The 27,856-nt window shown below is 39.4% G+C and overlaps 1 protein-coding gene across 5 annotated transcripts in view; it reads right to left on the reverse strand.

Annotated features, from left to right (window-relative positions):
• The window catches only part of LOC131686740 (calsyntenin-1), a 358,053-nt gene that overhangs the window by 146,597 nt on the left and 183,600 nt on the right, over positions 1–27,856 (reverse strand). For all 5 annotated transcript variants that reach the window (XM_058970683.1, XM_058970685.1, XM_058970686.1 and 2 more), the window contains one exon: positions 9,717–9,856. In XM_058970683.1, the coding sequence (XP_058826666.1) occupies positions 9,717–9,856 (140 nt within the window). The remainder of the gene's footprint in view (positions 1–9,716; positions 9,857–27,856) is intronic.

Consider the following 27,856-nt stretch of genomic DNA (forward strand, 5'->3'; position numbering starts at 1 on the left):
CTTTTTGATTCAAGAGTAGTTTTCAAGAGGACGTGTGAATTTTAGCATGCAACACTTGCAAAAAAAATGATTGAGGACGTATTTTGTAATACCTTCTTCACGAAAAAATTTACGCTGATTTATGAGTCACATGTTTCAATTCTACCACTGCAATGGCATATTGTTTTGAACATAACACTCGAGGAGATTCGGTTCGACAAACAATTCAACCACTGTATGAAAGTAAAAGCTAGGTTTTTCATTATCTTCTGATGTTGTTTGCTTCTTTTTGCTCATTACCGGGGTTCCTTAAGGTGGAAGTTACCCTAGACATATCGCAAAATTTGGAATATCTCTTTAAATCAAACAGGAAGATAGATACTTTGTTCCGCAAAAATATGTGTTTTGATACCAAAACACATATTTTTAGAAGAACGTAGGAGAATGACTAAAAAGTTATCATGAAAAAACTAATTTTAAGTGGTCTTCTATATAAAATGTTCCATAACTTGAAAATTGTTGAAGTTATGAAGTTGTTGCCTTTATGATTGCGCATCTATGGGAATATATCGCTCAGTGATTACCTATAAGTGATACTTAACATAGAGACTTTGCATCTTCAGCAATTTTTTTGGGAGAACTTTGCTGAAGACGCAAAGTCTCTATGTTAAGTATCACTTATAGGTAATCACTGAGCGATTAAATTCCTGTAGATGCGCAATCATAAAGGCAAGAGCTTCTCCCTAGAAACTATACTTCTAAAGTTAACGGTTTAGACGCTATTGATTTTGCGCACGAATACGAAGATTCAAAACACTGTAGTTTGTTACGATAGTTTATGTTAAAAGGGTATCCTAAATTGATTAAAGATTAATGAATTATTTTTAATAAACGGAGTGATGGTCTTCGCTCCACAACGCAGTTTATATTCATGGACTGGTTAGCTAGAGCGGAAAGGGCTGAGCGTGGAGAAATGAGTGAATGGTCTGCTCATGCTGAAGCAAGGGTGGCACAGCGGTGGCAACCGCGATAGCCACGCCGAAGCATAGCGGAAGAGTAAGTGAATAGACGGATGTATAGACGGATGTATGGTCTGCCCATGCCCAGATGGGAGGATCGTAGCGTAGCGTAGATTGCTGGTACCTATCGCTATTGATACCTCTTGGCGTGGCAGAGGAATGTACGGTGAGCGTGAGTGCGAACATCAAGCACGAGTGAGTGAGTGAGATTTTTCGGTCAAATACTCCACTGTACGCCGGAGTCCCGCAGGGCTCGATCCTGGGCCCGGTGCTATGGAACCTCATGTGTGACGGGTTTCTGAGACTGAAGGAATGGATGAGCGCGAGAGGCCTGAAGCTCGCTCAGCATAAGACGGAGGTAGTTATCGTCAACAACCGCAAGTCGGCATAACATGCAGTTATCCATGTGGGAGAAGTCATGTTCACCTCACAGCGGAGTCTGAAGTCTCTCGGAGTCATTATAGACGGCAAGCTGACCTTCGGCAGCCACGTCGACTATACATGCAAGAGAGCGTCGACTACTGTTGCGGCACTATCGAGGATGATGTCCAACAGCTCAGAGGTGTGCTCCAGTAGACGTAGGCTACTGTATACGTATATGTGGACTGCCTCATGCCAAGATGGGAGGGTCGTAGCGTAGTATGTTGGGACATAGCTATCGATGCCTCGTGGCGTGTCAGAGGAGCGAAAGGGTGAGCATCCAAGTCAGTCTCACACGGTATGTGAAGGGTGAGCACAAAAGTCAGCCTCACATGGTATGATAGAGGTGAGCACCCAAGTAAGCCTCACATGGTATATCAGAAGTGGGGCCTAAGAAAAATGTCCCACATGGGATGCCAGAAGGAGCGACAGGGGTGTAATAGAGTGGTACGATTGAGAGTGAACCAGGTGATAGGGTGAGCATCCAAGTCAGCCTCACACGGTATGTGAAGGGTGAGCACAAAAGTCAGCCTCACATGGTATGATAGAGGTGAGCACCCAAGTAAGCCTCACATGGTATATCAGAAGTGGGGCCTAAGAAAAATGTCCCACATGGGATGCCAGAAGGAGCGACAGGGGTGTAATAGAGTGGTACGATTGAGGGTGAACCAGGTGATAGGGTGAGCATCCAAGTCAGCCTCACATAGTATGTTAGAGGCTGGCACAAAAGAAAGCCTAGAAAGGAATGAAAAAGGTGAGCATACAAGTCAGCCTCGCAAGGAACAAAAAAGGTGAGCACAAAAGTAAGCCTCATGTGGAGTGTTAGAGAGTGAATTAAGGTGTGACAGAGAGAGAGAGAGAGAGAGAGAGACAGCAACCAAATAAGCCTCATAAAGGACGTATGAACGCGTGAGCGAGTGTGAATGAGTACATCAAGTACAGCCATCCCCCCAGAAGTAATGCCGGAAGGTAGTTCTTGGAGGAAAGATGGCGGAGCCCAATGGAGTTTAGTCAGTATGGCCCCCTGGTTGAGCCCGACACGCCAGTACACTTCCGTGTGGTAGCTTGGCAACTACTAAGTACGTGTACTGGGAAAGTGCGTAATTGCATTCTCCATTGTAAAAAATATACTACTATTTGGACAAGTTTAGAGCGTGTAACGTCGAGCCATCTAGCCTGTGTAATACTATGGAAAAACATCCTACCATCATCTACCAACCAGCCGTCACATTGGCAAATTTCGCATTTAATCCGCTTCTGTCTCTTCCTAATCTAGTTTTTGTCTCCTAGGTTCGAAGCGGATCAATCGACTATTAATTGATACGGTAAACACACTAGCAGTATTAGTAAGCTGACCAACTCTGACGAAAAAATCCGTACACCATACCGTAACGAAGCGAAATCATTCACCACGCTCAGGCAAACAGTCCGCACAGTGTACGGATTTTTTTCGTCAGAGTTGGTCAGCTTAAGTATTAGTCTACTCGCGAATACTTTTTCCTACAACTGCGCTGTTTCATCTTATAACAGAATTCAATTATCCCTGTTTCAGTCAAAATACGTATTCAATACATTATGGATAAGGCAAATCCTCAATTTTTTTCTATTTTCATTATGCTGGGTAGCTAGACGAGTGAAGGTATTTTAGGGTTTCACAACAAGAGTCTCTGTCCATAAAGGTAATAAGAAATATTTATTCACTATTCCCCATAAAGTTTGCTCGAACCGAATATGCGCCTGGTTTGACTCGAACATACCACACCGACAAGGACTACTTATCATTTCTGAGGGCCGGTGTTCCTTGTCGAGTTAAATAATCATAAGAACAAGTCGTGAATAATTAACTATCTGTTAGGTGCCAGTCCTGCATTCCTTTCCAGAACAAGCCTCATACCCACGGTCATAAGAGTCGACAACAAGCAGGATCCACATGTCCCCCATCCAAGCGAATTGATCATCTTGCAAGTAGAAGCACATATCTACCAACCAGCCGAGAAAACTTCCAAACCAATGAGAATGGACCAGGCCAGTCGAAGGACACAAGCCCACAGCCATCTCGTACAGTTCCTGAAATTAGATGTTTGTTAGTGCCATTCACAGATTTCATTTCAAGGTTGTCAAACGGTGAGATAACATAGTTTTCACTAAAGAGATGTGCTTGACGTTTAAATTCAGCTGTAGAAGCTTACAGCTGAGTTTGGATTCCGGATGGAGCATGTCGTTACTTTGTTTTTCTAATCTCTTTAGTTTTTACAAGTCTCCTATCTCATGCCTCCACGCGAGTCTAAGTCTATTGATGACATTTGGTCCTTAGAACGACGACGACTGGGTGCTATCAGCCTTCTGCCGATAGTAGCAGAATGAGAGGGTGCGAACAGATCTAATCAAGAAAACACTACCGTAAAAATGAATAGCTGATCGGGAATCAGCCGCAATAAAACTTTATTCTGACTAGTATCGATGGTCGCGGGACAAAACGTACTGAAAATTCTCCGCCTCTGTTTTTATGAATGTAATTTCAAGTTCCATTATTGCGAACCAGCCCGTGTATCAGGTTAATAATTAATTTGTATTTCTCTTCAATGGTCTTTATCGCTAGTATACATGTATTTAACAAATCATCCGATACTTAAAATAGGAAATACTTTCCTTGATTTAAAACATCTCGCGCTATCATAACTCTTTGTCTGTATAACGTGTTATCACTCGGTAGTTTTTAACTTAATAAATATATCGTAGAGAAGGAATAGCAAAATTTGTCCAAATACTGTTGCAATAAACAGTGATCCCATTACGCAGATAAGATTAGCTTTTAGGCTCTCAAGATCGGATGTGTGGAGTTCAAATTGCTTTTGATTAGAGAACATAGGATACTCTCGGTAGCCGGCTACCCAGAGTTTAAAAAGAACCAAAAACTAAGCAAGATCTTTACTTTTTCGAGTGATCATGTACTTGAAGACTAACTAAACAACTACCTAATAAACTATGGTTTAAAGGTCACATCAATAAACTATGGTTTACAGGAGCGAATCCTAGCCTTACACCCTTCGAAACTTCCAACTCCGCGACACCTATGGAAGAGCCTGATGCATCGTCTACCTTACGTTAAGTAGGTTCCGTCAACACTTCCCGTGTACCTTATCCTTTATTCTTCCCCGTGAACGATGAAGATGGGGGCAGCTGACAATGATGGCTATCATTCTGTTGAGGTTTTAATATGGGTCGGATTGGTATGAATACCTACTTACCACTTCCTAAGAAACTCTTATTGGATAAACAGTAGTCAAACACGATGAAGTCAGTGTGCAATCCACCAAAATCATCGTCACAACGCAACGCTATTTACAGATTTCATTTCAATGGTAGTTAGTAAGTGTCTCATTCCCTCTTGTACGGCTCGCTTACCGCTGCTCATCTCTTTCGGCATTTCGACACCGTCAGTCGACCGTTTCATAGAAGAGATCTCTTTAATCGAATCCTCAATTTCCGTCTGAACACGACTAAGGCTATCTGTCGTTTCTATTGTAGAAACGTTAATGATGTGACCATCAAGAATACGTCAGACAACCTTAATTGACCCCATTCGACACCAGTTTGGCCTTACCAAGCCGTAACGCGGGTGGTGGCGTGAAAACTGCCGAATAGGGGTTGAGAACAGCTTGAAGCAACATCTGATGTTGCTCAAAATGTATGTGATGTCCAATACTGACTTGGATAGATCCATTGAGCCTAGTTTGGATACCTTACATAACTAGACTCACGGTTCTCAATACACTCACATCACTGTCCCATGTAGTATGTGTTATCAAAAACATTGCGAAACATCATGTCCTAAATGTTTTGAATCGATATAATATCCGAAGCGAGTGGTAATGTAGTGGAATACAGTTAACTCTCTCTATGTCGATATTGAAGGGACCTTCGACATAGGGAGAGATCGACATATAGAACACAATGATTTTCTTTGAGACAACTTTTCATTCAGGACATCATAATACATACCGGGAAATGAAGATAAATGCTCGTATTGGGGGGAGTAGGGTAGTAGACGACGAGGTGAAGTGCACTCGCACTATAAAATATCAAGTTTGCTGTTTGAAAAGGAATCCCTTATTTGCAGTTTATCATTCTGCCGCGCATGTAGGGGAACATGGGAAGACTTGACCAGGTTTTCAGATAAACCTGCACAAATTTCTAAAAAAGTTTTCAATACTTCCAAAGTCATTGAGATATCTATCTATCTATATATATATAAAAGTCAATGTTTGTATGTATATGATTTATAGACTCCCAAACGGCTTAACCGATTGCCGTAAAAATTTTTACACAGTAGGCGTTTGTTATGGAGCGTGTTTGTGTGTTATTGCTTGGGGATTATCTGCCCGCCAGATGGCGCTTCCGAAGAAATTTCGTTCAAAGTCGCAGCAACGCGCGATGGGTATTAGCTAGTAATGTATAAAGGTATTATTCGTGTTCATAATCTTTTGCGGAATTTTTAACTTACTTTTTCAAGAGTTATGAAAGTTTGTCTGAGATCGTTTTTTTGTATAGTCTCCCCACTGTGGGGAGACTTGACCAAGGCCTGGGGAGACTTGACCAAGAGAATTTTGAAAAATCAGAGCATAAAATAATGACATAAATAATACTGTAATCCTTTTTTCCATATTATCGCGGTCATTAGGTAGCAGTAAAAAATATAAAAGGGTTGCATTTCATAATTTCGACTGTGTTTAATGCATTTTCTTTTAAGGATTAACTTACTGCTTACATTCCATATTAACACGTCACGAAATCAGCCATATTACTACTAACTTTGTTTCCTAGAACAAAAAGATATAGACTGATGTTTGATGTGGGATTTTTTTGTGACGTGATCAACTAACAGTAGGTACGACAGCATAGTAACTATCAGAAAAATTTTATCTTTCTTCGACTTATTACCACTTGGTCATGTCTCCCAATAAAATCTTCGTCAAGTCTCCCCAACATTACAACAATTTCGTTCAATCTCGTGCAAAATTTAGTAATAACTATTTCAATGTTCCGATTTATGTAAAATCATTTCACTAGTTCATAGTACTTTAGAAGTAATTATTAGGCGAGTAGATATGTCCATACAAAGTTTGATTTAAAATTACATCATTTAACGCAAATTTATTAAATACGGAATCTTTTCTATAAGGAAAGCATTTTTCATTCCAAACTTTTGACGGACCGAAACTAGTATAAAATTATTTTTGAATTTTTTTTAAGAACCTAATAGAAGACGTCATAGCCAATAATAGAATTCTACGCTTGGTCAAGTCTCTCCATGTTCCCCTAATTTAAAAATTGTTTTGACCACGAAAGAATGATTTCCGTGCTACAGATGGCTGCATTTTAAATATTTTTATAGCACGTTAAAGTTAAAATTTTGAACCTAAAAATGAATAATTTCTAGAAAACCTGAATATATGCAGATTAAGATGAATTCGTTTTACAAAGTCTCGTAGGAAAACAGTGAATATCCACTTCACCCTAAATCATGTCTTTACTGTCCCTACATGCAAAATATTGATATAGGACTTAGCGTTCTGATCGCCAATTTTCATTTCATTATGTATAAGCTTTGTGATGTCCTGAGAGAAAAAAAAACACATCGACATAGAGAGAGAATAATGCAGGCAAATATAAAGCTAGGTACATCGAGATAGGGAGATATCGAGATAGAGAAAATATCGACATAGAGGAGTTTTTATACGTGCGATCTGAAGGGACCTACGAAATAATCGAGATAGAGAAAAATATCGACATAGAGAATATAGACATAGAGAGAGTTAGCTGTATAATGATAAATTAGAGACAATTTTATAGTTATTTGCGGTTCCGTTTTGTTTATTTTAGGAATTTTATTCTTCCTTATTGGAGATTCGCGAATAACTTATGAAGAGGTCGTAAATTCACAAAATAATAAACTAATGAAATCATGATGTTTTCATAAATTATTTCCACTTCTTTTAGTAAAAGAAAATTGCAATACAGTAATGTTTCGATTATATCACGGTCGTTCAGTATTTTAGCGTGATATATTTGAAGCGTGATGTATTCAAAACAAAACAAAAAATTACATTTAAGCATTAACCCATGTATTTCTATAAACAAAAAGTCATAAAAGTTAAAGTTAGTCAAAAAGAATGAATCATAGTAGGATAATGAGCCTATTTTTGCCATGTTTCTATTACCACACCACCTATTTGAAGCCGTTGGTTAGAGCAGCGTCTGCCATCTTTGTTCAACGCATTGGGTCAAATGGTATGGCATCAGCGGATAATTTTTCTCCACACAACTTCACTTTACGTATCCCGTACCTTTCCTTAAAATTGTTGAACTACCCAAAACTAAACTTGAAGGAATCTGGCACGTTAAAGTTTTTGGCAAATATCTTGACTATTAAAACAATTTATTCGAAGAGACAACGATTCATTCCTCGTTGTATCAACATTCATAAAAATAGTCACATCTCCAATTCCTGATGTTGCCCTTCGAAAAGAAAAGTATTCACATCAATTCAAGAGAAAATGCATATCTCGGCATACCTACCATATCTTGAGTATTTTATTTATCTCATTATTTTGTTAGATTTTCCTGCGGATAACTAACAATTAAGCGAATAAAAAAGAAGTCGATTTTTTATCCGGTACACCAGGCGCCCGCTTTAAGACACGGCAAATAAGTTAAAAAGATTCTAAAACAAAAATTGGAATCGATCGAAAGATATTTCGACAATCCTAGTGATTACAACAACGGTTTTGGTAAAACATGATTTCGAGAATATTCACGTTTAAAGTTTTACGCTATTGTAAATTATAATGCATCATCTCAATAACATTCTGTAAATCTTCTATACAAAAATATCGACAAGCAACTCGGTAATGAAGCTGTTTGTAAAACACCCCTGAAAAAAACACGATTTGCAGTGTTTACTGCTATTCGCAAACTGCTTAATTGATTTATTTCAAACTTTGCATATACATTCTATGTATAAAACATTTATCCCCTAGGTTGGAGATTTTGAGATAATTTCGCCCCCATAAATTTTAGTATCAATCATTTCTCTCAGTCATCAATTTTCCGTGTAGTATTTTAGTTCATTTTGGGCAAATTACCCACAAATTCCGAATGGTACAGACTTAATTGGCAGCAAAATGAAAAAAAAAATATATAGAAAAAATCGATGTCGCAGGTGTGCAATATCATTCCCTAACCAGCATTCTGTATGCTCTATGCTTTATGCAACATTTGCTCTTTTGTCGCAGTGTATAGCAGCCCCACTCGACTTATCTGTATCATCAAAAAAGGACTTTAAACGTAATGCCCCCAATAAAACAACGCTCTAGAAAGGCTTAAAAAGTTAAATTGTTTCATTGCTCGCCCGAGGCAATTTGCTCTTTTACCCTACCACCACGGGGGTAAGCATTGTGTGATAATGCCAAAAAGCGACTATCCCAAGTCGAACAAAATATTTTCAAAGGTCTGCAACATCGCCATACGCCGGAATGTTCTTCCAGTGCATATCCATAGATACTGGAAGACTGGTCTCTTTTTGCTCTTTTCTCGGATCAATATTTAGAGTGGCGAACGGATTATCTACAGACTAGTGTCTAGTGCTTTTTATTCGTGTTATATTCCAAGTACCAATGGTATGAAGGAAATCGAAATGATAAATGATATAATTTCAACAATTTGTCCTGGTCTGCATATGTTCGATCCCCGACCGCACATATTTATTTGAAATATAAACCATAAATAATTTAAATTCAAACTAGGGCATTGATTTCAGAATAAAGTTATTAAGTATGTATTAGTTCTAAAGCACGGTACAAATCTGGTGCGCCAGGCTCCGAGTTCATAATATTTGCTATAGGACGATGAAATTTGTCCCAGATTAGGTGTCTCCACGTTCGCATTGGGAACTACAACCCATTAATTTATTTTCTTTCATTTTCGAATGGTGTTTCCTCTCCACCCTCGCAGTGTGGCGCAGTCAGAAATGTCAAATTGGTACCAACTAATGCGAGAAGCCCTAGGTGAAAAAAAACATCTTCATTTGCCAATTTGTTATAAATCAACTCCGGCAAAGCGGAAAAATTCGAAGAAAGAAGCATATTTATAGCCAACCGAATCAGACATAAATATTCAACGTTACACGATGCGATGAGGTGCAACAAATGTGCGTCGGTCCAAGAATTCGAATGAATGCCGAGAGCATGGAGAAAGGAAGAGCAGCTGTGGAGGATGGTTTAGAAGATGTTAACTTACCTGAAACGGTATCTCCTTATTCTTTTTGATTATGTGAAATCCACAAATTTTTGTTTCGTCGACTTTGATCAACGGCGTAATTTCAACGAATGTTTCATTTTCTTTGATTAAGCCGTGGTACGACGATTCCAGAATGCGCTCTGAAATGGGAAGGAAGGAAGGGAAAATCAATACATGGTCATCATTATTCAAAATACTAACGACAGTGGATTGTAGTAGGAAATACTGAATATGTTCATGATTTAAGAAACATTTTAACAACACGATTCATCACTAAGATTTTGCGTTTGGTTTCAAAGCAGTTTTACTTCTATAAACGTTTTCGTGACTTTTCTATATGTAAACGGGTTTGCGGGGTACATTCATACCCCAGAACTAAAATCGCTGTAATATGCCTGATTTTTATTGAATTTATAATCAAATTGGACAGTTTTATTTTAAAATCATTCGCAAAAATACTCATGTTTTGTCCACTTTATTATGTGATATTTCATTGTTTATAAAACATGTATTTAAACTACGTCAAAATTCCCATTGTTTCTTAATATTGATATAACTCCGGTAGTTTCTAACAGATTGTGACCATCTATACGGCGTTGTGAACATTATTAAATTGCCTTTTGAACAAGTTAAAAGGTGTATGTATTCTAATACTTTTTTGAACACCAAACGCTAATAAAAACAATAAAAATACAGCCTACAGGATACAGAAGATGACGATGCACATTATATACAAATCCTATTCACAAATACATCCGCAGAATCAAAAACTACACGATGACAATCCAAGTGTATTTTTAGTTACTTTGCTATAGTACACCCAAAATCCGACGAGTATGTTTCTATTACTTTTGGGTAAGATTCTATTGTCTTTTCGGTAACAGACCATGCAATTGCACATTGTGGTATTAAACTCATATTCCCGCAAAGGTAGTAAACGGTGGAATGAAGAATTTCGGTTGCTGTTCATGTATGTGCATTAGAGTGGGACATGGTTATATTAAAAAAAATAAATTTCGCTCCGAGTAACTTTTTGGGTTCCATTTGGGTCCTAAAATAACTGTGCAAATTCTAAGCTCGATTGGTGAAACTATATTTTTGCGCCCATCGTTTAAAGTTTACATGGGATTTCGTATGGGGAAATCGACTTTTACGAAATAATTCATCCAACAGTCGCCCAGTGCTTCCTAAAAATAAATCAATGTAAAATTTTTATAGCAAATTTATCAAGGAAATAAAGTCTCGAAGACTGAAAAACGATTTGACGATTGTGGAAAAAGTTATTAAACAAAAATCAACTAATGTTCTGAAAATTGATGAAAATTTCAATTTTCATAGCACCACTGCTGCTGACGGTCGAATTATATACAGAATTTTTAATTTTCTCCAATTTTGTACAAAAGAAGCCTCAATTTACTCTCAAAACTCTTGGGAAGTGACCAAACAGTTCAGATCGTTGATTTAGAACAGTAAAAGAGAGTCAAAACAAAATTATATATAATTGGATAGCCAAATGCAGTGGTGCTAGAAAAAATGAATATTTTTCCAATCGTCAGAGCATCAGTCGATTTTTGCTTAATAACTTTTTCCACAATCGACAAATCGTTTTGCGGTTTTCGAGACTTTGTTTCCTTGATAAATTTCCAATAGAAATTTTACATCGATTTATTTTTAGGAAGCACTGGGCGACTCATGGATGAATTATTTTGTAAAAGTCGATTTTCCCATACGAATTCCCATATAAACTTTAAACCATGGGCGCAAAAATATAGTTTCACCGATCGAGCTTAGAATTTGCACAGTAGTTCTAGGACCCAAATGTAACCCAAAAAGTTGATCGGAGCTGGAATCTAATTTTTGTCCCACCCTAATGTGCATCACACAATCAAACACTTTTTCAGTATGTGTCAACCTCGGCTCTGTTCGCATGTAGAATAATTCGGTCGATTTCTAAGGTAGTATTAGTACCGAGTCAAACCAACCGGAATCCTGGCGGATATCCAACCAAATTCAGGCTGGAATCTACCCCAATATTGGCAGAAACCAGCCCGAAATACGGATTTTTTTTACTGGGTAGGTTGGATAGCGAAAAAAAAATTTTAGGCAGTTTCCGGATCCGGCCTAGTTGCCAGATCCGACACAGTTCCCGATCCGGACCAGTTCTCGGATCCAGACCAGTTTTCAAATCCGAACCTTCCGGATCCGGACCAGTACCTAGATCCGGACCAGTTCCCGGATCTGGACCAATAACCGGATCCGGACCAGTACCTGGATCTAACCCATCCCCTTTCCCCTTTCCAAGTCCGGACCTGAACCAGGCCCAGACTTGGTGCTTAGATCCAGACAAGTGTCTGGATCCGGACCCTCGGTTCGGACACGTGGATCCAAACCATAGGTCTTGCTTCCCGTAAATGACGGGAAGGACTGTTCATGTTTTGTGCAGTTGCTATCTTGCTGTTAACGTCCGTGATAGAAAAGAAATTTCAATTTAACACCGGCCGAAGTACCCCCACCACTACTCCGAGTCGTTTTTTTCTGACCGTGCTTTGAAGCTAGCCGAGTGTGAGCCGATCTTCAAATACGGAATGTGTCGTGTAGAAAAATCAAACCTCGTCTTTATCCCCATTGTGTTTACTCCGCTTCAAGCGCAATACAATGACAAGCGAAGTGCTACACACTTCCAGACAATCCGACGCGTTAATATTTATTGAATATTGAATTGATGAAACTTGAGTGCGACTCAGAGAAGATTTGAATGTGTTGGTATTGCTGTTTGGGGAATTTTTTGTTGGGACCGTTTTAGCATGAAATGTCTTGCTATTAGAGCATTTTTTTTCTTATTACCGTAAAGGTATTACGGCCGAGTTTTGGGTGTAGCTTTATTATATCAAATGGTAGATTCTTTTGCTCGACAATGTTGAAGCTTATATAATTTTACACAAGTTTATTGCATACTATGTAGCGATATTTTGCTTTTAGAAAAAGATATAATAAATTTTCCGAATGATGTACACAAACCACTAACACAAATGGTTTTGTGGGGTACAAACTTTAGGCGGGTACTGCTAAATTGGTCAAGTGAAACAAATAGGTTTAATGGAAGTTTAATAATCAAATCACCAAATTCACACGTCTCCCAACCTTTGAACGGAACGGATCGTTATATTTCACAGTGGTGCTCGGTGTGTAAATTTTAGTGAGTCAAGGTCATCCTTTGTTCGTTCGTTAGCAGCCGTTCTGCTGGTGCCGACAGTAAATCCAGTACATTGTTTTCGCTGGTGCGGAACAATCGACGTTGTTTGCAGATAAGTTTTGCTTTATTTTTTTCCTCGTTTGCTTTCTTTCCTTTTCCCTACTTTTACTCTACCTTGTAATCAAATAATAAGACACATTCCCGTTTATATAACGCTCTGCCCTCGTGCTTAAATGGCCGAGGGCGAAATACCATCTGATGCAATCATGGAAGTCCCTGATCCCCCTAATACTCGCATTGCTCCCCGTATAAAGCAGTACCCAGAAGGTTCCTCTGGGCCATGGGTGGTATATTTTCGGACCGGAGAGAAACCGGTTAATATATTAAAACTTTCTCGAGATCTGACTGCTAATTACCCGGCCGTAACTCAGATAACACGTGTTCGGGCAAACAAGATACGTGTTCTAGTGAGTGATCTCGGCCAGGCAAACGCGATTGCTTGCTGTGAGCGCTTTACACGGGAATTTAAAGCGTACGTGCCTTGTGTGGCCTGTGAAATCGATGGGGTAGTGTCCGAACCGGGCCTGAAATGCGAAGAACTGTTGGAGCACGGGGTTGGCTGCTTTAAGGACCCCTCTCTTGAACAGATTAAGATCTTAGAATGCAAACAATTGCATACCGCAAACACCGAGGGAGGTAAGACTACCTACTCTCTATCAGGCTCGCTTCGGGTGACATTCGCCGGGTCCTCTCTTCCCAACTACATCCTCCTTGACAGGGTTCGCCTACCAGTTCGCCTGTTTGTACCGCGGGTCATGAGCTGCAGCAATTGCAAGCAGTTGGGCCACACAGCCACATATTGTGGAAATAAGAAACGATGCGGCAAATGCGAAGGAGAGCATGAGGATGACTCTTGCGACAAAGAAACTGAAAAGTGTATTTGCTGCGGGGGCCCTTCACATGCTCTTAAATCATGCCCTGCGTACAAGCAGCGCGGGGATAAAATTAAGCGCTCCCTTAAGGAACGCTCAAGGCGTTCTTATGCAGAAATGCTAAAGAATGCTTCGCCATCTGTCCTGTCCGAAAATCCCTATGCTGGTTTGGCTAACGTTGAGCAAGAATCTGACGACCCACGAGAGGGAACATCTTTGGTTAACCCAGGGGAATCCAGGAAGAGGAGAAATCCAGCCTCCCCTACATTGCCTCGTAAGGGTGCCAAGGTGTCGTCCACTCAGAGTGCGCCATCTACAACCAATAAATCCAACGGAAGTGATGCACAAAAGCCGAAGCAATTTGCTCCAGGACTTGGAAATATTAATTCTAACAAGGAGTACCCACCACTTCCAGGGACATCCAAAACCCCAAGTGTCCCCTTTTTTCAAACAGATACTCAGTCCAGTAGCGGACTAATGAAATTTTCTGACATAGTGGACTTAATTTTCACAGCTTTCAATGTTACTGATCCTCTTAAAAGCCTTCTGATACGTTTTCTCCCTATAGTGCAAACATTTTTGAAGCAGTTGACTACTAAATGGCCCCTCCTTGCAGCGATCGTATCCTTCGATGGCTAAGTCATCGAACGAGGTCACCGATTCGATCACTGTTCTACAGTGGAACAGCAGAAGTATCCTCCCGAAAATCGATTCCTTTAAATTTTTACTAAATAGTTTAAAATGTGATGCTTTCGCATTATGTGAAACTTGGTTAACTTCCGATATAAATCTCAACTTCCACGACTTTAATATAATTCGTCTGGATCGAGAAAACCCCTATGGAGGAGTACTTTTGGGGATCAAAAAGTGCTATTCTTTCAACCGAATTAACCTCCCTTCGACACCAGGCATTGAAATTGTCGCTTGTCAAGTTTTAATCAAAGGTAAAGACCTTTGCATTGCTTCCATCTACATTCCTCCTAGAGCCTCGGTAGGGCACCGAACGCTTTGTAATATCACGGAATCCTTACCGGCACCGCGGCTAGTTCTGGGAGACTTTAACTCGCACGGTACGGTATGGGGCTGTCTTCATGATGATAATAGATCAACATTAATCCAAGATCTTTGCGATAATTTCAACATGACCATCTTAAACACGGGAGAAATGACGCGGATTCCTACACCACCAGCACGCGCAAGCGCGTTGGATTTATCTCTATGCTCGACTTCGCGACAGTTAGATTGCATGTGGAAGGTGATCCCTGATCCCCACGGTAGCGATCATTTGCCTATCGTGATTTCAATTGCTAACGGTTCAAGACCATCGGAAACAATCAATGTGTCGTATGACCTCACACGGAACATTGATTGGAAGAGTTACGCGACCGCGATATCCGTTAAAATCGAATCCACTCAAGAACTTCCTCCGGAGGAAGAGTACAGGTTTTTGGCTGGCTTGATTCTCGACAGTGCGAATCAAGCTCAGACTAAACCAGTACCCAGCGCGAATACCCATAGACGGTCTCCCACCCTGTGGTGGGATAAAGAGTGCTCAGAGCTGTACGCGGAAAAGTCCACTGCATATAAGGCCTTCCGGGAAGACGGGTTACCCGCTAGCTATCAACAGTACGCGTCGTTAGAAAGGCGAATGAAGAGTCTAATGAAAGCCAAAAAGCGCAGTTATTGGCGCCGGTTCGTCGACGGGTTAACGAGAGAAACAGCGATGAGCACTCTTTGGGGTACGGCTCGACGTATGCGTAATCATAATAGTACCAACGAGAACGTGGAATATTCAAACCGTTGGATATTCGCTTTCGCCAAGAAGATCTGTCCGGACTCTGTCCCGGTACAGAAAACGTACCGCGCCGCGTCTTCTCACGATACCGCGAACGAAACACCGTTTTCGAGGGTGGAGTTCTCACTTGCTCTCTTATCGTGCAACAATAACGCCCCAGGGTTAGACAGAATCAAATTCAACTTGCTGAAGAATCTGCCTGACACTGCAAAAAGGCGCCTGTTGAATTTATTTAACAAGTTTCTTGAGGGTAACATTGTCCCTTATGAATGGAGGCAAGTGAAGGTCATCGCCATCCAAAAACCAGGAAAACCAGCCTCCGACCACAACTCGTATCGGCCGATTGCAATGCTGTCCTGTATTCGGAAGTTGTTCGAGAAAATGATCATGTTTCGCCTCGACAATTGGGTTGAAGCAAATGGCTTACTGTCAGATACACAATTTGGCTTCCGCAAAGGCAAAGGGACGAACGATTGCCTTGCGTTGCTTTCTACAGAAATCCAAATGGCCTATGCTAACAAAGAGCAGATGGCATCAGTCTTCTTGGATATTAAGGGGGCTTTTGACTCAGTTTCTATCAACACTCTGTCAGAGAAGCTGCACCAGCATGGTCTTTCGCCAATTTTAAATAACTTTTTGCTAAACCTGTTGTCTGAAAAGCACATGCACTTTTCGCATGGCGATTTAACAACATCGCGATTTAGCTACATGGGTCTTCCCCAGGGCTCATGTCTAAGTCCCCTGCTCTACAATTTCTACGTGAATGACATTGACGATTGTCTTGCCAATTCATGCACGCTAAGGCAACTTGCAGACGACGGGGTGGTCTCTGTTACAGGGCCCAAAGCTGCCGACTTGCAAGGACCATTACAAAATACCTTGGACAATTTGTCTGCTTGGGCTCTTCAGCTGGGTATTGAGTTCTCCACGGAGAAAACTGAGTTGGTTGTTTTTTCTAGGAAACGTGAGCCGGCGCAACTCCAGCTTTTAATAATGGGTGCAACGATCAACCAGGTTTTCACATTTAAATATCTCGGGGTCTGGTTCGACTCTAAAGGTACCTGGGGATGTCACATTAGGTATCTGAAACAGAAATGCCAACAAAGGATCAATTTTCTCCGAACAATAACTGGAACATGGTGGGGTGCTCACCCAGGAGACCTGATCAGGTTGTACCAAACAACGATATTGTCGGTGATGGAGTACGGGTGTTTCTGTTTCCGCTCCGCTGCGAACATACACTTCATCAAACTAGAGAGAATCCAGTATCGTTGCTTGCGCATTGCCTTGGGTTGCATGCACTCGACCCATACGATGAGTCTCGAAGTGCTGGCGGGCGTTCTTCCGCTAAAAAATCGATTTTGGGAACTCTCATATCGATTGCTCATCCGATGCGACATTCTGAACCCGTTGGTAATTGAAAACTTCGAGAGGCTCGTCGAGCTTAATTCTCAAACCCGATTTATGGCCTTGTACTTCGACTACATGGCACAGAGCATTAATCCTTCTGCATATACTCCCAACCGTGTTCGTTTGCTAGATACTTCTGATTCTACTGTATTCTTCGACACATCCATGAAGGAAGAGATTCGTGGAATCCCGGACCATATACGCCCGCAGGTGATCCCCAATATATTTTATAATAAATTCCGAGAAGTCGACTGCGACAAAATGTTTTACACTGACGGATCAAATCTCGATGGGTCCACTGGCTTCGGTATCTTCAACAATACTATCACCGCTTCATTCAAGCTCAATGATCCCGCTTCAGTTTACGTCGCAGAGTTAGCTGCAATTCAGTACACCCTTGGGATCATCGACACTCTGCCCACAGATCACTACTTCATCGTTTCGGACAGCCTCAGCTCTATCGAGGCTCTTCGTGCGGTGAAGCCTAAAAAGCAATTACCGTATTTTCTGGGGAAGATACAGGAGTCCTTGTGTATGTTATCTGAAAAATCTTATAAGATTACCTTTGTTTGGGTCCCCTCTCATTGTTCTATCCCGGGCAATGAAAAGGCCGACTCATTAGCAAAGGTGGGCGCATTAAATGGTGACATATACGAAAGACCAATCTGCTTCAATGAATTTTTTAGTATTTGTCGTCAGAGGACGCTCAACAGTTGGCAAACCTCGTGGAGCAATGGGGAACTTGGACGATGGCTACATTCGATTATCCCAAAGGTATCAACGAAGCCTTGGTTCGGGGGGATGGATGTGGGTCGGGATTTTATTCGTGTAATGTCCCGACTTATGTCCAATCACTACACCATGGATGCGCATTTGCGGCGTATTGGGCTTGCGGAGAGTAGTCTGTGCGCTTGTGACGAGGGCTATCACGACATCGAACACGTTGTCTGGGTATGCGCCGGGTATTGTGACGCCAGGTCTCAGTTAAAGGAATCCCTTCGGGCCCGAGGTAGACCACCCAATGTACCAGTCCGAGATATGCTGGCAACTCGTGATTTCCCCTATATGTCCCTTATTTATACCTTCATAAAAACGATAAATATCCCAATTTAGCCCCTCTCTTTTATTTCTCGTTTTTAGAGTTTCCTCCTGCCTTGTGGAACCGATCAGCTCCAGAGTGCCACTATGTAACCGCCGTCGCCCTTACCACTACGCCTGCATAGAAGGAAACTGAAGCGAGAGCGACTCGAGGTCCGATGACTTTTGAAGGATTCCCCGCGGGTCCGAAGAATACCATCCGCCAATCCGGTACTCGACGACTTACTAGACTGAGGCGCAAATTTGATACGCTGATCTCCCTCCCCCCCCCCCCCCCCCCCGCCGTTCGAGCGAAAGTTGCAAGTTTTGCTCTTCTTTCCCTGTCTCTCCCCTGTCTTTGATACAACTGCTGCTACACTGATGCGGAAATAAGCCACCCTTTGAATATCTTGACCAAGCATAAGTTTTAGTTAAAAAATTCAAATTAGTATTCTGTATTCCTAGTTTTAAGATAGCTATAATTTTTACTCTTTATTGAAACTCTTGTCCTCCATCTTGTAAATAGAATTGAATCCCTAGTTTTAAGATTTCTGTGAAATTTCTCATAAATATTTGTTCCCCCTTTTGTGTACTAAACTATATTGTTAGTTTTAAGATAACCGTAAAATATTTCGTAAAATACTATTACTCCCCCTCTTGTATATCAAAGTGAATCCCTTGTTTTAAATTTTTTTCATAAAAAAATCTTTTGGCCCTCTTTTGTATATTGAATCTTATTTCTAGTCTTAAGATAGCTGTAAACTTTCTTTTCCTTTGTAAAAAAAAATATTTCAACATTGTAACCTCCTAGTTTTAAGATATCCAAAATGTAAAAACAAAAGCATTTGGCACCGCCAAGCTAACGCATTTGTGCCTATCAAATAAACGAAATGAATAAAAAAAAAAAAAAAAATCACCAAATAGTAAACTAACAGTAATCAAGGAGACGAAAATAAACATATTTCCATAATAATATCTTGTCAGAAAAACTTAGTCAAGCTGTAGCCAACATCGTGGGCTTCAAAATACGTAATTCTCGAACTTCTCCAACATATGATGAAATATAATTTAGGTCACCTCGCCACAATGATTGCATCCATTTTATCAACTAATCCACGTTGAATTACACGATAGGGAAAGAGAAATGTTAGCTTCCAACTAGCAACCATCTAACTTTTCCACTTACGCGAATAACTATGTTCGATAAATTTCGCTAAAAGCATTCTCGATTTAAGCCAGCTGCCAACGAGCAAACGCTAGATAAAATTTATCTCTCCAGTTCTAACGTTTTAATCCTTCCCGTACTTTATTTTTCTGCAGCTCGTTTTTGTCACACGGCATGAAATCATGTTCGTTGGTAACATTTCTGCGGTTCCGAGCTCGTATGTTCAGTGGTTTTTTGGTTTATCCTATCATGGCATACCAATAATTAAAAGACTGCCGTTAGAAACGACACGAATTAGGATTCGCGGCATTCATGCATGGAGAGGCGGAATTCGTTGTTGAATAATGTAACGGATATGTTATGGATATGTAATTAGAAAAGCAGGTTTATAATGCCCGACGTTTCGGCCACTGCTTATGACATTTTTCAGGGGAAACTTCAATATATTCATGAATAAACATATATTAAATCGGAAAATCAATTTCTTAACTAATTACGTTACGTCCTTACTGAAGTTTACCGACGATCGAAGTTTGTTTAAATTAGCTTCACATTCACATACATGGTAAGTAAAATTGTTTCTAGCCGCTATACACGACTAAACGACACATTTAAAGATGTTTGGAAAGATGATAATGAGCCAAAGTAACTAATTTAATAAGGGTTGTTTGTGTTAGATCGAAGCTATATTGTTGCTATACGGAGTGATCCAAGAGTTGTTTTTTCCTAAGTGTGCTGTTTCAGTGTGCTGGAGATTTCATTAAGGTTGAATTTGCCATTAAGCCGGAGTTTTTTGTCATGCCGACAAACACCGTCATATAGTTGATGCACGAGATGCTGTGAATGACACATGACTGTTGCAACTGTGGTACGTGGCTCATGGTTGACTGATAGGATGGATTTTAGTGTGCTTTTGATGAATGTTACTATGTTTAAATTGCCGCAAGGTTTTACTGTATCGATTTTGTTACTTATTTTCAGTATAGTTAAGACTAGTCATATGGAAATGATCGAAAAGAAATGTGAAGAATCCTTTGCCTTCCACTGGTAGCAGTTGGAAGTTCCACCAAAATCGATTGAATTTTGATGAATAGAAAGGCTTTTGCCATTTTCGTTTTATTCAATTACGTAGCCATATCCAAATACTTGCACCTTTCTCTTAACTCTACGCATAAGGTCTTGTACAATGTTTCGGTCAAATAGATTTTACATGAAATCCCATTTTTTGCACTTTTAATTTCGATTTTACTTCCTCAGGATGTTCTCGGCATGCCAGCGCCATTATGGTCCGTATTTCTCAATTAGCGACAATTCCATTGCTTTTGGGAGATTATAATCCTTTCAGTGGTGGATCCAATGGGAGGGTCCTGGAGATCCGGAACCCCCCTTCCCCGAAAAATTTCAACTTGGTGAGAAATTTTAAATTAGCTTCAATTTTATATTAGTTTCAAACTCAAAATCATTTCAAACCAAATTTGACCACCAAATCTAATTTTCGTTGAGTAAGGTTTTGATGTATAACGTGTGTGTGTGTGTGAACCTTCCTATCTCCCACTAGCTGGTAGTGATTTACAGAAAAAAGATGTTTGCATGTATTTAAACATTCATGCAAATAACTTGGTTCACGGATTTAGGAAGGTGTTAGCTCAATTGACTTTCCGATGACCCATTTCGTGTACAGTGCCAGACATGTTCCGAGGTCATCGTTCCATCAACTAGCCCCGCCTTACTGTAATGTTTGTATCAATTGGATTGTAACATTACAGTAAAACTTTCGATTCCATTTAAGCAGGAAATCGACGCGTATTTATTATAATGGTTCAATTTGTATATATAACATAACACATGTGTACTAGAACTTACCATTTTTTCAGTTTTCTACCTTCATTCCTATCTCCCATTTATGTCTCCTTTAACTCTCATCCACATTTCTTGAATTCCTGCTTATTTAAGAAAGAAAAGGGGAAATAATAAAAAAGAACCGATAGACTCCGTATTTTCCTCAGCGCTTCCGTTTCTCCTAGTCTGGTGTCACTGCCTGTTGGACTTGTGTAAGTTGTTCCATTGGAGATCTCCAAGGAGCTGTAATTAGAGGAAGATCTGACTTCTATCCAGAAGTATCAGTTTTTCACATTAATAGATTATATGTGTACACTACAAAACAATCCCGTGTATAATGCAACCATTTTTTGAACATTTATATGTACATATACACACATAAACACATACACATATACACACATGTATACATAAAACCGATTTAATCCACCCATCAGTGGGATGAGACGCCTCTCATATATATAACTGTTGTATTATTCATTAAATTGCCAAACGCACGAAAAGCTGGCAAGCAACTATATGTGAGACAAGCACAGCCTCGAGTCCTGCACGTATAACACGTATAATAAACTGAATAAATAAAAAAACAATAACAAAACAAACCAAAAATCAAAACAATTATGAAGCAAAAAAAATAATTATTCATAAAATGAATAGAATGATCCATATAAATCAAATTAATAAAACAAATCAAATTAGCTCAAATGAAAATCAGATAATATTAAAAAAGTTATGAAATTAAGAGAGTAAACTAAATTGTTTCAAGCTGTCATCTAATAACTAAAAGAACTGACTAAACCGAATTAATAAAATGAAGAAACTGAACAATATATGAACTGGGAAAAACTAACAATATAATAAAATGATTAAAACAAATGAAACAAATAACATGAATGAAACAATAAAAAAAAATTGAATAAGATAAATAATATGAATAATGTGGATAACACTAACCGCCATGTTTGAAAAATGCAAAAACAACCATGTCCATTGCAGCCGCCAGAAAATTTGTCGTCTAAGTATTGAAATTGCCTTTAAATCGCATTCGCAAATAGCATTTGTTCCTAGGGGCAATTAGCACAGGTGAGTTGAGTCAAACGTCAAACTATTTAAATCGCCTGATGATCTTCGTCCGCATTTTTTTTGACCGGGTGCAGACTCCATTCAGATATCCGAACCGGTTCCGGAATGAGTTTAACTGGGAATCAGTGAAATCGTTGCATCAACTAGTCAAGTTCAGATGTCGCTGTCGATGCTAAGTGGGAACATTTTTTTGGTAGCTCGCTCGAGTCGCGCACATACATAGTAAAATAATTGTGATGTGACGATAAAATCACTACGTCAAATTACACTATTCCAACGATATTTTTGCCTACCAACACATAACACAACAGGAGAAACGACCTACCGAGCGATTAACTTCGATTTCCTATTAAATATATTGTATTTCACTGCAAAATTTTGTAAACTATGGGAGGAACACAAAATCACTTCCGATAGATTCGGCAGTGCTGCCACTTCCCTGGTTTTGATGTATAACGTATTGTACAATATTCATTTCCAAATCAAACCCTCCCAATTTTTTTTCTGGATGCACCCCTGGGTCCTTTGGCACGAAATTGACCTCCTTAGTATTGCACTACTCTAGAATACTATTCGAGTGGAAAACGAACGGAGTGTTACGCTTTCCACACGAACAAATTGCGTGCCAAATCGTCTATTTTTATGGCAAGCTTCAACATCTTCTGCTTTAAAACATCCTCGGGGACGTCAAACTTATGACGAGCAGTGTAGAAAAGGAGACCAGAAAGTTTCCGGAAATCTGCTCTCATATATGTTCCGTCGCTCATGTGCAGACAAGACCATTTCAGCAACAACTGAGTAGATTCCGCGCACGAAATTTCTAACTTCTACTGCGATTTGGCGTCTTTTGGACTTTGTACGTATGTAGTCCTTCTCGCTTTTGCATGTTGCAGAAAAGTTTTACTAAAATTTCAAGTGTTTCACCGTCGACACGTAGCTCATCGTGGCTGGCAAGCCATTGTGTATAAGTGCAAAGAATACTAAGAATGTAATGGACATTTTCACAATTATGTTGAACATAAACAGCCTCCGAGCCATAGTTTAGAGAAATGAGAAAGGCACAATTGCACCGCTAGGTGGATTAAAACAGGCTTTTTGATATTTCTAGTTTGATTTGGTTGAAAATCTCTTTATTTATGACATATTCGAAGAGTTTGGAAAATCAGGACAGAACGGCAATCCACCGATGTTTACTAAATTATCTTTAAAAAGGGGCGGAATCCCATCTGGTCGCAGATCTTTAGCAGCGGCTAGATCATTAGGACCTTACAAAATCTTTTCATTGATATATTAAATAATTACGTTATAAACAGTTTTTCGAAACAGGTCCGCTAATTGGCTTCATTAACCGCGCTCAGCTCATGTTATAAAGAAGGAAAAATCGTTCATCCCGACAAAAATTTGGGACTCTTTAAGAAATACTGAATCAAAACAAAACATCAACACCGACTTAGCCTTCTACCATTTGTCCAAACTTATTCAGATGTCATGCAAAATATTAACGTATCGATACTTCCTGTTTTGAGTTATTCTTAGCATATTGATAGATACTCTAATCACCTACTATATTTAGTATATTGAGTAGAATTGGGTTAATGGATTCGTTTTAAAAAACATTGTAATATTTTATTATTAATTTATTTTCGACTTGAACAGCATTTTGTGGTCATACATCTCAGCTAATTTTAAACAAACGACTATTTTGGGCATCGTACTACAATTCTACTGACAGATCTTGATTAGTAGGATCATTGTTGTCAGATTGAAACATACAGGGATTAACTGATGCAAAGTCATGCAAAAAATGACTTCACTTTATTAACTGTTAGTCATAGACAAAAATAGGAAATCGATAAAAAATTATACGATCATTTGATATTCTAACATAATTAGCGATGTAAGTACGAAGTAATTTTATGGCAATTTTAATTTTTTTCATTTATAGAATGAAGCCTGAATAAGTTCAGAAAGAGGAGTCTTCTTTCTATCTCTGCCGCCAAATGAACAACAGGCCTCTCGATCTAGTGTGCATTGTCCCGAGAACAAAGGAAACATCGGATTATTCTTGTCGTCATGAGTAAAGATGACGAAAAGGCTCTACTCCGACCCAATTCCGCGGTCGTTGACTTGAAATTTTGTTCAATATTACCGGATTTTAGTGAAGTGGAATACCATCTGAAGGTAAAAATGCAACTTAGACTTACGGAAGTCTTGTACCTGAAACTTCCTGCTTGTTGGGAAATAGGAATTTGAGGGTATGGGTGCTCTACAGGGTCGCTTATTCACTCAACGCAGACCGAAATGTTACTCACCTCTTCAAACACACACACTATTAGCGGGAACGGTGGAGGTATGGTCCGTTAGGCCAACCACGATTACACCGGACCGAGGCAAAACAACTCCCACAAAGTAGAGATGCTCAAAAGCGGAAGGAATCGATAACTTTGGAGCGGAAAATCCTCCAAAGGAGGTTTGAATAGCTCTTTACAGCTCGGGGATCGTAACTATAGCAAAAAGAAGCGAAAATTGTTCATTTTACCTAATTTAATTAAACTTTCACCTTATAGCCCTATCCTATCCTATCCTATCCTCTATTAATCTAAACTTTAAACACTATGTACAAAAATAGATCCTTATATTCTACTGACGTCACATGATACCTGACTTTTGGTGCTAGTCCGAAGCTTGGCTGGAACCATACTGGTGAGTCGTATCACGTTCACGATTATGTCGTATGGTGACAGAATAGAGGTGTCAGCAACCCTTGGTCGCCTAAGAAAAATTCCGCTCGTAGTTACGGGTCAATTCGATGATCGGCTGGTGGTTCTGGCGATTAATACTCAGTCTTGCTAGTTATCGATCCTCGTGGCAGCCACAAAATGGCCGTTTCAGCTGGAAGATCGGTCTCGCTGGGAACCGATTGTCGCCACAAAATGGCCGCCGCTGCTCATAAGCATCGGAAGGGCTTTTGGCTTTTTGTTCTTCCAATGGCACCTTGGACACACGACACCTGTTCGTTCTCGTACGGTCGCGTTGGTGATGGCCGATGACGTCAAAGCCTAGTTGATCGGCGCATCTCGGCGGTACTTCCTCGCGGCCGTCGTTATCCCTACTGGGACCTTTTGTATGGGCTGACCCTTGCTGTGAACGAGAAATCGGAACTAGTTCCGATAGGAAGAAAAAGGCCCGCTGACGAGCGAACCTGTCAAGGTTGATTAGCACATGTGACGCCTACTAACCTCCACTCCAACCTCATCAATTTAATTAGTCTAAATTTACCTTTTTCTATTCGTTATCCGAACACAATGCAAATCACTCTTCTTCCGTGTCTTTTTATTTAATAGATTTTAGCAACCTAGATTTTAACATACACTGATCAAATAAGTAATTTTAATCATCATTTAATATAACTAACCGTGCTACTAGTAGATTTAAGTATTTTTACACGTTATTTTCAATCGCACAATCGTACTATTACTCTCCTAAGCTTTCACTGGTGAACAATTTACACCACATTTCTTTATCAATCTTCTTGTTGAAATTTAGATTCCGCGCGCACTACTACTTTGGTTGAAATTCACGGGCAAAAGAGAGCGATTCCTTCTAAGCCAAGCGTATTTAACATCGAGTATGTGGGAAACGAGTTTTGACGGAAAACAAAAATTTCCGACAAAACCAACATATATTTTGACAAGTCGTTTTATTGTTTGGCAACACTTTCACAGGTGGCTCCATCGCTGAGCGAGGGTACACATCTCCGTGCTCAAACCGCTGTGAAGTTAGCATGAAAGAAGGTGTAAGTGAAACGGTGTAATTGTTGAGTTCCTGTTTACTCTTGTCAGAGTAACAGAGAGAGAGCGTGACACTCATCAAATACTGTCAGTTCGGGTTGTATAGGTGAGGGTGCAACTCGCGTACGAGTATCTTGGGGGACATTAGGGAGAAGCGGAGCCAACAAGTAGTACTTTTGGAACCTACTGGTTACATACCTTCAGTATCATCAACTTCGCAATGCAGTTTTAATATCATTCAACACGTTAGCACAAGCTAAGCGTTCCGTTTTGCAGAACAACTTAGCATAGGTGGTTGAAAGTGACAACGTAGGAATTAAGATTCCCGTATATATTGAAAATGATTATTTGGATGCAAGGCTACATGACCTATCACCTCGTACCCCTCTTGCGCCAGTATTCCTACCGGCATTTTTGAAGTGAGGATGCGGGTTGAAAGTCCTGTGCCCTATTACTTGAAAATAAAACTCGAAACTCACGTAAATACAATTGAACAAACTACGCTATGCACCCATGAGGAACAAACTCCTGCGTGCAAGTATTGTAATCAGACAGCACATCATGGACAACCTTGCGCGGAAGATGCAGGGGAAAATGCATCTCAACCGATTGTCAACTCATCTACGGCAAACCAACCCAAACGGTGGCCGAATTTGTTGTTCAGACCATAATGACAACTGAAGCATCCAGCATCCCAAAATCAACTGTAGGCAACATCGGCAATGACGACCGATGTACACTCGTTAACAATAAGTACCAGAAGCAGGGAAGAACATGTGATCGCGGACACCAAGCCAGCTTCGAACTGGACGTGAAAAACTAGAGAGAATTAAATAACCCCCCCTCCCTGAGGCAGCATGCTAACAGATAAACTTTTCGCCCCCACGAAAGAAGTTCTCAGCTCGGAATCAAAAGTTGCGCGCACGAGATTCAATATTTGTACAATAATATTTGTCTGTGTATTTATTTTTATATATTCTAAATAAATATAAGATCCACGGCTCCGTTAAGTTACCGCTATGAGCCGTGTTTTGTTTTGCAAAGAAGATGGAACAATACAGTTTTTAATTCGTTAAGTATATGTCTATATATATTAAATGAGCTCAAATATTTTTTTGTTAAAATATCACAATATGGGTTTATTCGTGTCAAAAGTACAGTTCATATTGTTTGATCAAAACAATAATATCAATGATGTTGGCAGTTTGAATAAGTTTATTTTTTCAATTAACCGAAAAATAATGAAATTGTGACTAACTCTAAAATGTGACTTTCGAGTTAAAATTTTGACTTTTACGTGCTATAATTGATTTTTTGTTCTAGTAGAGCAGGCTACTCCCTTAAACATCTATAACATAACATAATATAATATAATATAATATAATATAATATAATATAATATAATATAATATAATATAATATAATATAATATAATATAATATAATATAATATAATATAATATAATATAATATAATATAATATAATATAATATAATATAATATAATATAATATAATATAATATAATATAATATAATATAATATAATATAATATAATATAATATAACAGAATATAATATGTAATTAAGATCATTATAACTCTAACTTTGAAAAAGATTTGCTTTGAGAGACTATATTCAGCCCCTTGAATGCTGTATGTTGCCTGAAGTTGCCATCAAAGACCAATAGCGCAAGCTATGTTTCAAATGCTTAAGATCTGTTCACATGACCTGTACAATACACTTCTAATGTGGAATTTAAAATAATAAATTATTAACAATATATGATATATCATGTTTTTCTTGCATCGCTCTTTCCTCCATTAAATCCGTATGAGATAACCGCTAGTTAAGCACCT

Source organism: Topomyia yanbarensis, chromosome 3 (assembly GCF_030247195.1).
Source record: "Topomyia yanbarensis strain Yona2022 chromosome 3, ASM3024719v1, whole genome shotgun sequence".
NCBI lineage: Eukaryota > Metazoa > Arthropoda > Insecta > Diptera > Culicidae > Topomyia > Topomyia yanbarensis.